The sequence below is a fragment of the Pteronotus mesoamericanus genome, unplaced genomic scaffold, assembly GCF_021234165.1.
Source record: "Pteronotus mesoamericanus isolate MK-2021 breed Mesoamerican mustached bat unplaced genomic scaffold, CSHL_Meso_final scaffold_174, whole genome shotgun sequence".
Lineage (NCBI taxonomy): Eukaryota > Metazoa > Chordata > Mammalia > Chiroptera > Mormoopidae > Pteronotus > Pteronotus mesoamericanus.
The window spans coordinates 18610001-18628701 of NW_026555309.1; the positions used below are offsets into that span (position 1 = coordinate 18610001).

Sequence of the window (18701 nt, forward strand, 5' to 3'; positions counted from 1 at the left end):
TATATTCAGGAAGCCTGTTTCTTCATTTGTGGTGAAAATTTGAGTATGAAAGGTTTGACATACCTTACAAATTCACTCTTTGATTACCGAAGTCCAGAAAATAATGGTACTCGTGCGGAATTTATCTTGGATGCGACTCATCATAAGGTCAGAGAATATATATTTGAGCCAAATTCTAGGCTGTGTTTGGGCGGACAGTTCATATGAATCTTGTTATTGCCATATTTCTCAAATAATATATTCTGAATGCAGTTATTTATTGAAACATTTAGAATGTTTTTATCCAGCTTTTATAGCTAGAGAAGTTAGAGGAGATCACGGAGATTTCTATGTTCACGTAGTACGGAGCCGCAGTAGTTTGTGGATCCATTCCCCACAGTTAAAACAGTCATGGAGGATGTGTAGAGAAGCACCTCCTTTAATTTCAGTTACTTTTGAATTTTGGGATCAATGGAAGAGATGAAGCATTTCACATATTACTATATGTATGTCTCAGTATTTGAATTTTTCATATATGATTATAGTATAATAAAATAATTTACATTTAACCTTTTTCACTAAAGATTTACTTTTATTGTTGAAAGTATTTAATTTAGACTTGCATAATTAATATACCTTTAAATATTTTAGTATATCTTCAGTATTTACACTCTTTCATGTAAGTGTACTGAAATACTTAAGGATTAACTATTTGAGAGTGTACATTAAACAGTTTTGTGATGGTGATAAAAATTAAAAGTGTACTATCCTCCATTATAGTGAATATCCTCCATTATATTCATTAACTAGACATTATTGATAGAGTGGTCAAAATGTCTAGTAGAATTATGGATGCCTTTTTGTGTGGCCTGTAATTACCTTTCTTAGAAGTGAATTCTTTGAATAACCTGTTTTTTTGTTTTGACAATCCTTTGAGTTGATACGCTTTCTGTGTAAGGATATGCGTCTGATTATTGACTTACCAGATTTTAAATTCAAAAGTCTCTTCTATACAACATGTTTTCTCTTTGCCTTGCTTGGTTGGCAGGAGACATATACTGAGATAGCTGGAATGCAAAGGTTTGGGGCTTTCTACATGGATTACCTGTATACAATGGAGAACAACAGTGGCAAAGGTACTGGCTTCTTTCTTTTATGTTTGCTTGTCCTCTGGCTTCATCAGAATCAGTTGGTCCTTGACTGGTTTTACTCTGTTACATTAGATTTACATTGTGTTACTTTGGGGAATGGTTGAATTTTAATGTCATGTTAATTTTCTTAGGTTCTTGACACTTTTGATCCTTTCTTTGTGAAGCTGACTGAAAAGATTTTTTTATAATCAACTAGAATTAGTTCTCATATGTACCAAATATTAAAATTTTGATAAATTTCATATTACATAAAGTCAAAAAGAGTACATTTCATTTTCTGTATTAAGTACATTTTGAAGGTATATAGATCTTTTTATTTAAAAAAGAGTGTATTTGAAGCAGAAAGGTAGAAATAAATTCTTATAGAAACTATGGGCACATAGTGTTTTATTATTTTACTATGTTTTTTATTCTTATTCTAATTTTATTATGTTAGCAATCAAATGTTTTTGACAGTTTGATATTTTACGTGCACATAAGTATATGATGTTGTGTTTATTATTCCAGTTTTTTTTATGTTGAAACCTTAGTAAAAATAGGTTCACCATGGTTTTGGTTAATTTTTCATACTTAAAAAATGATTTCTATGTGTTATGTGATAAGTTAGATAATGCGAATGCAAAGAAGACCAAAACATTTCTCAAGAAACTAATAGTATATTAACTCTGCACTTAAATAAATGATTATATCATATTAAGAATAATAATGTAAACTAAGAGAGATCCATGTAAAAAAGTGACTGCTTTTGTCTGTGGGGTTGAAGACTTCACACAGGAGTTGATCTTGAAAGATTATTAAGTTTTATTAGGTAAAACCGGAAGGAAAGCACAGTAATTTCCTGCTTCCTCCTTTTGTAATGGATTTCTAAATGTTGATGTTCTCATTGATCAAACTTTGGATTCACTTCTTTTCCTAAACTTGCTCTGAAATAATCTTATTCTTTTCTATGGATTTAAGTATATGTTGTTGATACCCATATTGCATTTTTAGTCCCAACTCCTTTTCTTTTCTCTCAATTTTATTTTGAATTTGTTTCAAGGGTACAGCTGAGTGGATGGATGGACATATACTTTACATAATTTCCCTTTTTTAAGGTTTAGAATTTAATATCCATTGCGTACTTGACATTTTCATTTCTTTGTCTCAAAACACAGTGTGGCCAAAATTGAATTATTAACATCCTTACCACCTGCTGCCTTTGCTTCTCCCCTATTTTCTGCCTTCTCTTCTTGGAAACTGATTCTGCAATAAAACAACAAACGGAATTTTGGCTGCCTGTCACCACAAACACCAAACTTGTCAGGCAGATGCTGGTGCAAGAGGAAAGAGGTTTATTCAGTTGCAGCGTGACCTGGGAGAATGGTAGACTCCCGTTGCAAATTCTGATTCCTCTTTCTGCCATGGAAAAAAGTCCAGTTGTCCTCAGCAAGGCCAAGACAAAATGCCGGTGTCCAGAGTTCCTGCTCTATTTTAAAGTACAGCCCTTTGGAGCCCACAGGCAACCGCTAAATGGTCTTAGTTCCTGTCCAGGCAGCTTAGCTTGTTCCTGGCTGCTGTCTGTTTGAGGCTCCCTCATGGAGCCTGTGTGTGGAGCCTGCATGACCAGGGGCCACGTGGCTGCCAGGGCCACATGGTCAGGTGCTTCTTGGTAAGAGTGTACTGGCAAGTGCATCACTAGGGGTGCAAGAGAGACCAAGAGGGTTCCTGTGGAGGCCATGTCCATGTGTCTGCTAAGGCCATGTGACCCATGAAGAAAACATGCAAGCACACTGTGCAAATGCAGATCATGAGCGAGAGAGAGAGAGAGAGAGAGAGAGAGAGAGAGAGAGAGAGAGAGAGAAAGAAGGCTTCCTTGTTCCCCTGGGACAGACCAGGCACTTTCTCAAAGTGACCAATCAACTTCTGAAATTTTGTACACTTTGGTGAGTCCACCTTCCAACCAATCCCTTCTTTCCCCAGTCCCTCAGTCTAGATTGACAGGCCTCTTTAATCCTGAGCCTCCCCCTGTGCTGTTTTGACTTTTATGGCACATATGCTTGCCTTCTCATCCCATCCCCCATCTGGTACTGAAGGTAGAGGGAGGGCCTTTTTTCTACCCAATTATCTTGCTAGCTCTTTGCGTGCTCAGTGTAAGACCTTCCCCGTGCCACCATCTTGGCCAATGGGGGAGGCTCCCTGGCGTTCTGACTGACTGTTTTACTGTAACAGTTTTACCATCTCTGGTTGCTCAGGCCAGAAACCTGGGAATCATCATTCTTATCATCCAGTCCATTAGCATATTTTGTGAAATTTTATCTCCAGATTCTTTCTCGAATTACTTACTTTTTTTTTAACCGTCACTGTTATCACTCTCTTCCAATCTACTATTATGTCTAGATTCAAATAGCTTTTTTTTGACTTGCTTCCTGCTTCCACTCTTACCCTCCTATAATCCATTTTATAGTCATTTTGGTGTTATTCTTGAGCTTAAGATCCTTACTGCCTTCACGTTGCTTTATTTCAAAATAAAACAGTTTATCAGATTTTGATCTTGAATTACTTGGTGGATAGTGATAACCACTTAGAAAGATAGAGACAAGGAAAGAAGATTTTTAGAGGAAAAGATATATTTTGAGGTACCTGTGGACATCAAGGTAGAGATGTTCACTAGCCAATTAGATATGTGAGAAGTGCAACTTAGAAGTCTATGTTCTAAGAACGTTGCAAATTGTTATGGTGTTGTAGTTGCCAAATGTAAGCTGGTAGGTTTCTTCTTGTTCATTATGATGTCCTCTGTGTATGTCCTATGGACTCAGTATCTTGTGGGGAGGTGGAGAATGAAACAGTCACCTTTCAAGTAAAGGAGACCACCTAATGCCGAACATTTTGTTATTTGCGCAGATGCTGTACCTACAGTATTTAAAAAGATAGAAATATGATTTATATTTGCTAGGGTGCTTATGCATTTTCTGTCTGAGAAGTTGGTAGTTTGTTAACTTTTGAATTTTTTGTTTTCTATTTTTGTGACTAGAATAGAATGTTATAAATATCTGAGTCTTTCAACATTTAAAAAACAAAATATTATAACATACAAATTAAAAAGTTCTATACATTTATGTACAGAATAGCAAAGAATTATAACATAAACAACTGTGTCTTGCCCAACTAAGCCAAGGAATAGGACAGTGTCAGTGTCTGATGAGCCTCCTGTATGTGTGTGTGTCCCTTTTCCCTCACGTTCTTCTTACTGCCTCATTATAGGAAACTGCTATTGTGCAATTTATGGTTATTACTTTCTTTTTTGTGTCTTACCACTTACACATGTACTTTCTCAATTGTGCAAGCAAATAATTCCACTGTTATTTTGAGCTTGTGAATGCCACAGGTACTTTAAAAACGTTTTCATTCATTCACCCAATAATCTATTACTTGCCTGTTTTTAGGTAGTTGTGTTTATAAGTTTGTTTCTCTTTATGAATCTGTTTTCGCTTAAAATATAGGGATGGTGATGATGTGATAATAATAGCTAATATTTATTGAATGCTTTTAAGGGGTATAGGATGCTATTCTAAGTGTTTTATGTGTATTTATTTGTTATACTAACCCTATAAGGTAGATAATATTATCCCAATTTTACAGATGAGGAAATAGCTAGTCCTTACAGATAACTAAGTTGGCTAAGATCACACATAACTCCTATTATATGAGATTTGAACTCAGCTAGTTTAATTCTACAACCTGCATTTATGACTATTGTGTTCAGATTCTCTTCTTGAAAATTACTTGAAACAAGAAATTTTTTGAATTTTTAGTATTTATGAACCTAAGAAAAGTATTTTTAATTTTCACAAGAGGATAATTTTAGATACTTTACAGAAATATTTTATCTAAAATTCTTGCTTTATTGTGATTTTTGTTTTTAAAGTGTAAATTATTAAAAAGTGATCTAAACTTTATCCAAATATGTAAATGCATGTCAGACTGTAATTTTACAAAGTTTGTAATGAATTCTGAAATTTTGAAAGCAGTTATGGTTGGTGTGTTTTAAGTAATACATGATTTTTTCTAATTAATGGTAAGAAACTAGTAAATACAGTAAGAAAAAGAACATGGATTATTATTTATTCCTGGTATGGTAAATGATGTACTGTTGTTTTACCCACATTGTAAAATGGCATATAAATCAATATTCAGTTAGTAAATTTCTTTTGCTGCTGCTTGATATTGATACTGATAAGCATCTTTGACAGTTATTTTGTTTTAGTTATGCTATGTGAGAGCACCGAAACATTTTAAAAAATTGAAATATTTCTTAATATAACTATTTAAATATTTCTATTGTTATAACTACTATTAGGTATTTTTTATGTAGGAAGTTATTGCAAACTTTTGTTGACCTAAAGTAGATAGCTGAAAATGTAATATACAACAGGTAGATTTTATACACATAGAAAGTGATAAAATGGAAACTATTCAGTTATGGATTGAGGAAAATGATGAGAGAAAGATGTCATGGTTCATTACCCTTTAGAATCTGTATGTTTCAAGAGAGTGTTGGTATTAATTTAGGGGGATGCTGAAAAAAGGATTCCTGATCCAATATAATTTTCTTTAAGGATTAATTTTTTAGTTCCTGAGATAGAGCTAAAATAGGCTTACCTCCTTAAGGGTATGGGATTTTTTTGTTTTTTGTTTTTTAATTGTATTTTTCAGTTATCATTTAGTCCTTTTATACTGCCTCCCTACTGTAATTACCTCACTGTTGTCCATGTCCATGAGTCCTTTTTCCTTTTTGCTCATCCCTCCACCCTAGAACCCCTCTACCCCTTAGCTGTCATTCTGCTCTCTCTGAGTCTGACTCTATTTTGCTTGTTAGCTCAGTTTGTTCATTAGATTCCACATATCAGTGAAATCATATGGTATTTGTCTTTTTCTGCCTGGCTTATTTCATTTAGCATAATGTTCTCTAGGTCCATCCATGCTGTCGCAAAGGGTAAGACTTTTTCTTTTTTATAGCTGAGCATATTCCATTGTGTAAATGTCCCTTAGTTGTTTTACCCACTCATCTACTGTTGGATACTTGGGCAGCTTCCATATCTTCGTGATTGTAAATAAAGCTGCAACGAATATAGGGGTAGTACTGTTCTTTTGAATTGGGTTCCTTCAGGTATATTCCCAGAAGTGGGGTCGCTGGGCAAAAAGGCAGATCCATTTTTAATTTTTGAAGTATCTCCGTACTACTTTCCATAGTAGCTGCGCCAGCCTGTGTTGCCACCAACAGTGCAGAAGCATTCCCCTTTCTCCACATCCTCGCCAGCACTTGTTTGTTGATTTATTTATAATAGCTATTTTGAGATGTGTGAGATGATATCTTATTGTGGTTTTAATTTGCATTTCTCTGATAATTAGTGACGTTGAACATCTTTTCATATGCCTATTGGCCATCTGTGTGTACTCTTTGGAGAAGTGTCTATTCTGGTTCTTTGTCCATTTTTTAGTTGGGTTGTTTGTTTATTTGGAGTTGAGTTTGTAAGTTCTTTGTAAATTTTGGATATTAACCCCTTATCAGGCATATCAGTGAATATGTTCTCCCATTCTGTGGGCTGTCTTTTCATGCTGTTGAATATCCTTATAATCATTACTGTAAACTCTCTCTGATAAATTGCTTTCCTCCATTTTGTTTAGTTCTATTGGAGAATACTCTTGTTCTTTTATTTGGGGTCTGTTTCTTTGTCTTCCCATTTTGGCTGCTGCTTTGTATGTGTTTTGTGTATTAGGTAGATCTGCAAGACTCTGGTGCACAGCTATGTCAAACCCTGCCTGTGACTGGCCCTGGCTAACCGGCTTGGAACTATCAGTGTTTCACGGCATGTGACTCCCTCTGCTGGGCCTGGGTTTTTGCAGAAAGAACCAGGCTGTGCACCAAGGCTGGCTTTTACCAGCATCTGGCCCAGGGGCAGATCAGCTGAAACCTCAGAGCTCTAAGCTATCCACCTTTGCCTATAGGCTTTCTGTAGGGCTAAAGAGTGAAAGTCTTCCAGCTGTACTCCTCAGCCGCAGGGCTTTTACAGGTGGGGCTGAATAATTCCTGCAGTGCAGGGCTATTGCTTCTCCTCAGGCTGATGCCATTTGGAAGGGATTGCTGTGCTTGAGAAAGATGGCTCCTGCAGTATGGGGCATGACTCAGAATAGGAATCCTGGCAGGTGTTCTTCAGCTCTCTCCCCAGAGCCACCATCCCTCGACTCTCCTCAAGTATCTCTAGTCCACCTTGCCCTTCCTCTGTCAGAGTCCAGGGTAAGTGGCTTCAAATGGAATTTTGTGTGTTGGCACTTTAAGAGGCTCTCTGCGTATTCAGCTGTCTCTCCCTGGCAGACAGAAACCTTGCTGCTTTTCACAGCTGTATGTTATTTACATACACAGGTTCCTTTCCCTGTTCTGGTGCTGTAGGCTGGGGAGCCCAGTTTGGGGTTTAGACCCCAGACTTTTCAGGGGAACAATCTGGCCTTCTTATAAAAGAAGGGCCTTACAAAAAGTCACATTTGTGTGGAAAGCCTAATAATTCTACAGGACTCCAACCAAGACATTTTCCTTGTGTTTAATGATAAGCAACCATAGTTCTTCTGTATGTCTTCAGATTACCCCATCCTAAGAGGTAACTCTAGAAATACTTGGTTGAGCTATGGAAAGTAGTGCCTTTTTAATGTGAATGGTATGTTCTTTATACCTAATTTTCAAGTGTGATTCAGTGTTATTCATGTATATCTTAAAATATGTATAAGATTAACTGTATGCCTTGATGTGACATTTTAAGTCTATGAATTAAGAATACATATATAGCCCTGGCTGGTGTGGCTCAGTGGGTTGACTGTCAGCCTGTGAACCAAAGGGCCACTGGTTTGATTCCCAGTCGGGGCATAGGCCTGGGTTGTGGGCCAGGTTCCCAGTAGGTGGCGCATGAGAGGCAACCACACGTTGATGTTTCTCTCTCTCTCTTTCCCTCTCTGAAAGTAAATAAAATCTTTGGAAAAAACCATAAATAATTAATTTATTCATTTTTTGTGCATGGTACTGGAAACGACTGAACTCCTTTTTTTGAAATGAAGAAAACGTATTTTAGAAAAAGGTGTCAGAAGTTGTAGATACAGAATTTTATTGGTCCTTCCTATATTCTCAAGGCGTTAAATGCCAGAAAACCTTATCTTCCTATTTTTGTTTAAATAAATAAAATAGCTTAAAAGTTAAAAATTACCACATATTGTTACTTATAATAGTTGATTTATATATTAAAACCAAATCTCTAAAATAAGGAGTATACATATTAGATAAGGAGAAATAACTGTAGGTAGAGCCAAAATTATAGAAGAGAACCTTGGTTTCCTTTTTTTTTATGCTTTATATATTCTATTTTAAAATATTTTTTATTCTATCCCAAGGACATTTTTAGAAAGGACTGACTTATTTATTTTTGGAGGAACGAGAAGGGAAGGAGAAAGAGAGGAAGAGAAACACTGACGTGTGAGCATTGATCTCTTGCCTCTCATGGACCCCCAACTGGGGATCTGGCCCACAACCCAGGCATGTGCCCTGACTGGGAACCAAACCGGTGACCTTTATGGTTTGTGGGATGATGTCCAGCCCACACTGCACCAGTCAGGGCCTTGGTTTCTCTTCAGTATGTGGGCAGATAAGTGATCGAAGAAGTTGGATTCTGCACCAAGGAGTATGGCCGTAATAATTTTATTCTGGAAAGGGTTGAAAGCAGCTAAGACCTATTGTTGACTTCCATGGTCATTATTAATTTTAAACCATCTAATTTTCAGTGAAACTCTTAGAGAAATAGTGGTAAAATGCAACTTCTTCCAGTTCCTCTTCCCAGTCAATATAGAATTATTGGGTATAAGCAGTTAGATTTTAGAGAATAATTTTCTGTGAATGACCAATTAAATTTTATAGCACCACTTATAAATCGGTATCAGAAATAATTTTTTTGACTTTTTTTTAATGATAGTATCTTCTCATCTGCATAGAGAAAATTACAGATCAGCAAGGTTCTTTATATGCAGCTGATGGAATTGGTTTTAAGGCATTAAGCTGTAAGTTAAAAAGATAAGAGAAATATTAAAATGTATACTTGGTATATTTGATTGATGCTGTAAATATTAATATAAAATTTGACTTCTTTCAGGTTCTATAAATCAACAAGACTTTTCTTTAGGAAAAAGTGAAGATTTGGGAACAGTTCAGGAGAAGTCTACCAAAAGCCTTGTGATAGGTCCTCTTGATTTTCGCTTGGATAGTAGCGCAGTGCATAGAATTTTGAAAATGATTGTTTGTGCCTTGGAACATGAATATGAACCATATAACAGACTAAGACCAGGTTTGTTTTTGTCTTAATTTTGATTCTCTTGCTAGTTGATTTGAATAGATTATTTGATTTAATTGGTTGTATTTTGCTAACTTACCCTTTTTAGTAAATTTTGCATATTTGACTTTCATGTATTTAGTTATTAATTTAAAGAATAAACTTGTATTGAAGTTTTGGGAGATGGGAGAGGTCAAAATTTGGGCATAAATACTTATTTACCAGTATTTGGCAGTATTTTATTTTTACATATTTTTGATATGCTTTCAAGGGAATACTCTTGAAATATGACCATTTTTCTATGTTACTGGATTCTAAAGAGCAGACATGAAGATGTTTCCTAAACATACTAATTTAACAAGAAAACTTAGGTCTTATTGGTACAAAAGAATTTGTTTTACAACGACATTTTTCTACATGGTATAAAGGTGTGGTTATTACAGTTATATAAGATACAAATTCCTCTTATAGATAATGAAGCATTCTAGAGTAGGTCATAATAGCACAATGAGGGAGTAAAGGATAGTAAAGGACCCAGCCTATGGGGTCAGGCTATGGTATGAATTCTGCTTCCCTTTTATTCCTGACCTTAGGAAATTTAATTAATGCCACTGATTTTTCATTTCTCTTTGAGTATAATTAATTTAATTATTGTGACGGAGATGGTTAAATTGTTTTCTTAATAGCCATTGTCCTGTTGTTGTTTTTTTTTTATAGTAACAGGAATTTATGTGATTTAAATTTTTATGTTAGAAATAAAGTATAGTCATATGACTTTTTTCTGGTTACTGAGATGGGTCCAGAACATCATGTGAATTCTTAGGCCATGACTGTAAAAGGCAGACAGCATGCTTTCCTCTCCCCTCCCTCCCCCTCCTGGCTGGAAATCATTTATAATGGCAGGAGCTGTTGCTGTCATCTTAGATCCTGCAATGAAAGCTGAGTATGACTGAGCAGTAAGATAGAACCGAGGTCTTCGTAGTTTGGTAGCACCATGTCCGCTCCTGCCTTTTAGACTCAGGTTGCTGTGTGAAAGAGATGTAAGCTGCTGTCTTTGTTGAAACTTCTATTATTTTACTTCTATCACAGCATATTTGCTGTTGTCCTAAATGATACACTAATAGGACTTACTTCCAAAGATTAGTGCATGTAAAAGCACCTGTCACAGTGTGTAGTGCATAAGTGCTCGATGTGTTTGTGCACCCGTTTGCTGTACTTTTTACTTGAATGACTGCTCCATGCCAGACACTCTTACAAGTGCTAAGATAGTATGTACAGAATGTCTAAAATAAAAATGGTGACAATACCAAATGTTGAGAGGATGTGAAAGAACTGGATCACTCATTCTTTGCTGGTAGGAATGTAAAATGGTATAGACAATCCAGAAAACATCCTGGCAGTTTCTTTCAAAACTCAACAGGCATCTGCCTTACAGCTTAGTAACTGTAGCCTGGATATTTAGACCAGAGAAATGAAAACTTACGGTCACACAAAAAAACTGCATAATTTATTTATTTTTTTCATGTAAAAGTCTACACTGGTAAGTACTCTAGGGGTTTGGGGCCATTTTCTTTCATGATGTTGTCTTATACCCAGAATTCCTTCTATTTTGTTAATTCTAATATCCTCTGAGATATAGCTCATCAATATGTCATTGTTGGCTCACCATTACAATGTCTAAATTTAATCAACGGGAAGGGAGAACATGAAAATGGCAGGTATATAGTTTCATTTAATGATGTGGCTCTGTCATCCCATTGACAAAAACATAGTAACACGTCCCTGCATCTGGCAACAAGGGAGGCTGGAAAAATACAGTAATACTTTCTAAATGAAGTCGACATACCCAAGTTAAATTTAGAGGGTTTTATTGCGAGAAGAAAGAATAGGAGATTGCAGTTAGCAATCTGTCACAGTGGAATTATAACACATACTGAAACACACATACATGTACATATATAAAACATGAATTTTTATTTGAAGTTTTTGAATTTTACTGAAGTTTATTATCTCAAAAATGTGAGAGATATACATACATATATATGTATATATATAAAAATGCTGTCAGCTGACCTTAGTTTTATATATCGGCTGTTCTCACTTTGCATGGTAGTTAGGGATGATAAGAATAGGCAAGGTGAAATCATGCACAGTGATCATAGTGAGACAAATTAGTTGTTCCACACTTAGTTTTGTCAAGACACTAGAAACTCTCTGACTCTTGGTATAAATGTATATAGAAATGAAAAAATAGTCAAAGGAATAGTAAAAAATTAAGGATTTTATTTCTTTGTAAAAAACTTATTAAGAGTAGTTTGAACAGCGGTTGTCTCTTTCTCATCATATAACTTACAATACGCTGTGTCTTTCCTCTGTCATGGCAAATTGATACACTCCTGAGTTTGGATCAGAGTCCCACATTTTATCTTATACATGTCAAGGTAGTGAAAACCTCTAAGAGTTCCTTTAACAGAAGGTATTTTGCTTATATCACTTCCTCTGGGAAATTTACATTTTTTCACCACAGTCATTCTTCATCTTTATTGCTAAGTTTGTCTTCATTGAGCTTCCTTAGCTGTGTATCTTGAGTCTCTCCAAGGGTGCAGTGTCGATATTTCCCATGGTCAGCTATTCTGTAATGCCAGTAATGTTTGATTAGAATTTCACTTCCAGCATTACGGGTTTTTGTTTCTTTGCTGCACTTTCATTTTGATTGCCAGTTTTCTGTTTCAATGACCAATTTTTGTAAAATATTGATAAAACAGAAATTAAGGAGGCAATACTATCTGTGCATGAGCTATAAGAAATACTTGTAGCTAGTATCCAAACCTGACAAACTTAGAGAATTGACGTGATTGGTCACTGATCATGATGTTCGCCTCTTATTTATGTAATGATTTGTGGGCTGAACAACTAGCAGTTAAGTTTGTACTTAATGCAGTTAGTTACAGTTATTATACTGGGGTAACTGACATTTGAACTGTGTCTTTAGGAACTGGCATTTAAAAAAAAATCATGCACATCAGAATTGTCAAGTTCTGATATCAGATTACCATCACAATGTGATATCATAATACCAAAGCAAGAGCTTCCTGTACATATACACAGGGGTGGGCAAAAGCAGGTTTACAGTTTTGAGTATGTAAAACAGTTTATCTAGCTATCATAATAATCATAACCTGCATATTTTTTATATATGAACAACTGTAAACCTACTTTTGTCCAGCTCTGTCTGTACATTTATACGAGTGCATATGTATTAAATCTTAAGTAGTTCAGTTCCACTCTGCTTTTTTTTTGTAGCTGTTTATTGAAATACAATATATAGTAAATATTGGAAAGCATATAAACCTAAGGATTCTGTGGATTTTTCGAACTTAACCACATTTATGTTAACCCTTCAAGACATGGAAGCTTACCAGCACTGCAGAAGTCCTTTTGTGCCCTCTTTCTGGTTACTGCTCCAGTCCCAAGGGTAACCAACCACTCCCCTGACTTTCATCATCGTAGATTTAGCTTTGTTTGTTTTAGAATTCATGTAAATGGAATCCCAGTGTATACTCTTTTGTCTCTGGCTTTAGCTTACATTATGTTTATGAGATTTCCATTGTGTGAATATTACCATAACTTATTTATCCATTTTACTGTTAGTATTTGGTTAATTTCTGGTTTTTGGTTATTATGATACTGATGCCAAAAGCATTCTAGTACCTGCCTTCTATTAAACATATGTACTAATTTTTGTTGGTTATTTAAGAGTGGAAACACTTAGATAAAAGGATTGCACATCTTCACCTTTAGTAGATATTTCCAAACTGTTTTCTGAGGTGATTGAACTACTTTATGCATCTACCTACAGTGTAAGAGAGTTTTAGTTGCTCTTGATCAGCTTGTTGGCACACTATGACTTACTGCTTCTTTTTGTACAGCCCATGAGCTGATAATGGGTTTTGCATTTAAGCACTTGAAAAAAAAAATACAAGGAATCATATTTTGTGAAACCTTAAAACTATATGAAATTTGATTTTCATTTTTCATAGGTAAAGTTTTATTGGAATATAGTCATGCATGCTCATTCATTTATGTATTGTCGCTGGCTGCTTTTTTGTACTACAGTGGCAGGGTCAAGGATAACAGAGACTCCATGGCCCACAGAGCCTAATATATTTTCTATATGGCTCTATAGAAAAGTTGGTCTACATGCTTGCTAGCACTTAGTGCTCTTAGTCTTTTTTTATTTAAGCCATTCCACTGGGTCTGTAGTTCTATTACATTGTGACTTTATTTGCAGTTACCTGATGCCTAATGATGTTAACTAGCTTTCGATAAGACTTTTGGCCATTTGGATATATTGTCTTTTAGTTGTTCAAGGTTTTTTTGGGGCCATTTTTCTATTGGACTGTCTGTTTCTTATTGATTTTTAGGGGGTTTAATTTTTTTTAATATCTGTGGAGTACAAGTCCTTTGTGAAGAGATTTATATCTATGTATCTATCTATGGCAAATATTTTCTCCAGTCTGTGGCTTGCTTTTACAGTATCTCAGTGGTGTTTTTTTAATGAATAGAAGCTGTTAATCCTTTAACAGCAAGATTGGAATTTCTTTAAAATATTAAAATTTAAAACGAAGTGTTAAATTTTCTGTAGCAAAAACATTTATAGACTAATTAGAGTAATTTAATTATATTTGTTAAAGGTAATACATTATTTTACAATTGTATTATTGTTGAAAAGAAAAATAGAATTTGACCTTAAAATTTGGGTAACCAATTCATTTTTCAATTATTTAAGAAAATTAATTATTTAAACACTAATTTTTATTGAATTCTCATCATTTCATTTTAGATATTAAGGATGAAAATGAAACAATACTGAATTCAGAAGAGGTGGCATCTTTGGAGGAATATATTCCTACTCGCCATACAAGTATTACTCTCCTCAAATGTACCTGCACAATTTTCATGGCTGAATTCAACTTGCTGGATCACTTGCTTCCTGTCATTATGGGAGAAAAGGTATACTTTGTGATTTACTACTCATTTTTCCATGTATGCATATTTGTTGACCCTGTGACATTTTTAGAGGAAAGTGATTAAGTAAAAAAAAAATCTTCTTACATAATTATCCACGATTAAGTTAAAGCAATGTAACTATGATTTTTTTCTTTGAGAGTAATTTATACATATTTAAATAAAATAACCTCAAGCTGATGCTATGTAAGGAAATCTTGAAGAGCATGGATCTAGAAGTCAGGTCATAGACTGACTATGTTTTTCAAGCAGGCTGACAGATTCAACCAGTAAAGAAGCAACAAGCCCAGGCATTCAGATAGTTTATTACTTACATAGACAGCAAAAGCAAATCAATAATGGTGTTAGCTTGCCATGTCCCTTTGAGGACAGCCCTGAAACCAGAGGGTAAAATGACATGCAGCATACATGGTAGGGTATCCTGTTGGTAGGATTCACTACTACACTGCAGCTAAGTAGTCATATAACCTAACAGTATACTCTTAAGAGGGCAGGTAGTATGCACCTTATCTCACCTCAATGAAGAATGCTGATGAGCAAATGCGTAGCCTCCCTCAGGATGAGGTGAGTGAGAAATGACTTTTTAGTGGTTCCTGACAAGACCGCCTATCTTCCCCTGTTCTGAGTGTATCACAGGATGTTCTACCAAGGCTGCTGTGGTTGCGCTTCGCCTGTGTGGTCTGCAGGGATTTGTGTGAGACTGTCAGGGTGCTCCGCAGAGCACTTCCCCTGTAGTACCTAGTTTCTAGAATTATTTTGAATGTTCAGTGAGATAATGCATGTAAATCATTTTGTACATATTAGGAGCCCAGTGAATGCTACTGTTACTGTTAATGAGGACTTATTGGATGCTTAATATTTGTTTAGGTCAATATATAATGTATTGCTTTCTGAGTTTGCCACATACATATAAGGTATATGCTATCTTAAAGTTATTATTTTTTGCTCTATTTCTTTTGATGTCTACATAATGATGATGATTATAGAAATAAAAACTATCCTAACTTTAAATAAGAACTTTTGAAAGTATGGCAAGGAATTGACTATAATGCAGTAGTTTCATTTTGTATAATTATTCTCTGTTGGCTACTCATAATTAATTCTTACGTTGCTAGGTAAGAGATGACCTGAGGAAAATGTCAATGGAGAAAATTAAAATACGTCAGTATTAAACATAAACTTTAAAGTAACTCTGATTAGTAAGTTCAAGAAAGAGGCAAAAAGGTGGAAGATTTCAAATGAAAGTTCAGTCCATAAAAAAAAGAACCACATAAAGTTCCAGAACTTAAAAATTTTATACAAGTTAGTAGTAAAAGCATGGAAAAATATATACTACTTAAATGCTAATCAAAGGAAAGTTAATGTGGCTTATTTAATATCAGCAGATGTAGAGCTTAAGGCAAGAAGAACTATTAGAAATTAAGAGAGACACTTCATAATGATGAAAGTGTCAATTCAAAAAATGAACAGCATAGACAATTCTCACAGATGTTATATTGAATGGAAGCAGGCAGACATGAGTATACTGTATGATTCTGTTTATATGAAGTTCAGGAACAGACAAAAGTAATCTATGATGATTGAAGTGAGAATATTGGCTACTTCTGCTGGGGATTCAGTATGGTCTGAGAAGAGAGCCTTCTAAGATGCTTGAAATATTGGTGGTTACAGATGTAAAATTTGTTGAGCTTTACACTTAAGATAGGTGTACTCTACTGTATGTTATAGCTCAAGAGTTCAAAATAAAGCCACTTAAAAAGTAAAATAGTTGCTTCATAATTGGCAGTTTAAAAATCATGATTAATAGAGTCAAAGAAGCAGGATTGTAATTCAATTTAGTCAATTTTAGTCATAGTGTTTCTCAGTAATAGTCCTATTGATTTTTTGAACTAGAGAAGTGTAAGTAGCATTTTCCATGTTTAGGCAGTGGCTACTAAATGCCAGTACTGCTGTGCAATTATTGTGACAATGAAAGACAGACAAAACAAGATATGCTTTTAAAGACAAAAAAAGCAAAATATGCTTTTTGCATATTTTTCACATAGCTCTGGGTAGAAGGTCGTTGTTCCTCTTTGAGAACTATAGGGATGGCATTTTAAGTGAATAAATTAGTTCTAGGACAGGAAGTAGTTTGCTAATCAGATTTGATTTTCTGGACGTCTTGAAACTTAAACCTGCATTTATTTTGAAGCTTAGAGTGGTTGTGTAACACTGAAAACTAAGCCTATCTTGAGATTTTTAGGACTTCATCAGCCTTTAGCATGTGTGTTATTAGTAGATGTGATACAGACTAGAAATTTTTCTCCTCTGCAAACTTTGATTATTGAAAGTATCTTTGAAACTGTCTGAAGTAGTCCCCTTAGTCCCTAAGTCATCTAAATGTGAGTAAAGGGAAAAAAGATAAAGGGTGGCTGGCTCTGGGATATCGAGGAAATTTTTTTTGAGTGATTAGGCTGAAGAAATGTCCTGAGGCACATAGTGGCAGTATACAGTTGATTGAAAAAATAAAAAGCTTTAGCTAAAGACGCAGTGATAATTTTGCAGTAATTATACGTTTTTTGAAATCTGGGACATACTTAAAATATGTAAAAGGTTTTGTTTTTGTTTTTGGTAAGAGAGTCCCATAGAAAGGCATCATTGCTAAATCAATTTAATACTTACTGCAAAATGTGTCAGTCTGAAGCTTGTATAGAGGGCATTGCACACCAGTCACTGTTCTACTGAAACATAAAGTGAATACTGTTGTTTTGCAGAATTCAAGTAGCTTCATGAATACTACAAACTTCCAGTCTCTTCGACCTTTGCCTGCTATTCAGATATTGGTGGATAAAATTAATCTGGAACATTCTGTGCCAATGTATGCTGAACGTTTGGTGCATGTGGTCAGCAGCCTTACTCAGCCTTCTGATAATCTGCTTCATTACTGTTATTCACACTGCTACCTTAAGGTATGGAAAGTGAATTTCTTTATCAGTATCTGGTGGCTTTGGGAAAACTAAATCTCTTTTTTTAAAAAAAGTTGTAATTTCACAGAATTAATACCACATATGGTGAAAATTAAATGAGATTATGATAGCTATATTATTTCATATAATTAAAATGAATAAAGTGTACCTGTTTCAAATATTTCTCTTCAGTTATTTGAGATTAATACCTTAATGTTTATAAGATAATTATAATTTTTGAAGATTTTATGTATCATCGATGATGATAGTTATAAGCAATGTGCAAAAGCACTTAGTTTATAGTGGTGCTTTAAAAGCTCATGATTTCTTTGATGGGAACATTTATGTGAGACAATGTTTTCTAAGAAGGATTTAGCACATTTGCTTTTTAGTCACTTTCCTCTTGTTAATTAACATGTTGAAATCATGTTAATTTCTTGATGTGGAAGGAAAACTTTTTGATTGCTTTAAATCAGGTTTTGTAAAGTTAATTACTGGAGGCTTTGCTCAGCTCTTACATACATACATACATACATACATACATACATACATATATTTTTTGTAAATAATATATTCAAGTATAAGTAACACAAAAGGATAAAGTCAGATGTTGATCAGTAAGTGTTTCTGCTAAGCAAATACAGATGTATAGTCTAAGTAGACATTGCAGAGACCTAATTAAATTGTTTTATGGACTGAAGGAAACTGTACAAAGTTGAATTCAAGAATAAGTACTAAACTTAGCATAATACCCTCTAGGTCCATCTGTGTTGTTGCAAATGGCAAGATGTCATTCATTTTTATGGCTGAGTAATATTCCACTGTATATTTAGGGGTGGCAAAAGTAGGCTTACAGTAGTGAGTACGCGAAACAGCTTTTATTCTGATACTATTTATTAGTTATTGTATTATTTATTTGTATTACAGCTGTGAACCCACTTTTGCCCACCCTGTATGTTCCACATTATCTTGATCCATTTGTCAATTGATGGGCACTTAGGTTGCTTCCATATATGGGCTATTGTAAATAATGTTGCAGTGAATGTGGGGCTACATATATCTCTTTGAACAAATGAAGCAGAAACAAAGTCATAGAAACAGATAATAAATTGATGGTCGCTAGGAGGGAGGGTGGCTGGGGGAATGGGTGGAAAAGGTGAAAGGGATTAACAAGTTCAAATTGCCAGTTATAAAAATAGCCACGAGGATGTAAAGTACAGCATAGAGAATGTAGTCATTAATATTGAAGTAACTGT

At 34.8% G+C, this 18701-nt stretch overlaps 1 protein-coding gene across 4 annotated transcripts in view; it reads left to right on the forward strand.

Annotated features, from left to right (window-relative positions):
- VPS13B (vacuolar protein sorting 13 homolog B) overlaps positions 1 to 18701 on the forward strand; it is a 673385-nt gene that overhangs the window by 52844 nt on the left and 601840 nt on the right. For all 4 annotated transcript variants that reach the window (XM_054590316.1, XM_054590313.1, XM_054590314.1 and 1 more), the window contains exons 11-15: positions 10 to 147; positions 1028 to 1115; positions 9296 to 9487; positions 14316 to 14485; positions 17254 to 17448. In XM_054590316.1, coding sequence (XP_054446291.1) covers positions 10 to 147; positions 1028 to 1115; positions 9296 to 9487; positions 14316 to 14485; positions 17254 to 17448 — 783 coding nt within the window. The remainder of the gene's footprint in view (positions 1 to 9; positions 148 to 1027; positions 1116 to 9295; positions 9488 to 14315; positions 14486 to 17253; positions 17449 to 18701) is intronic.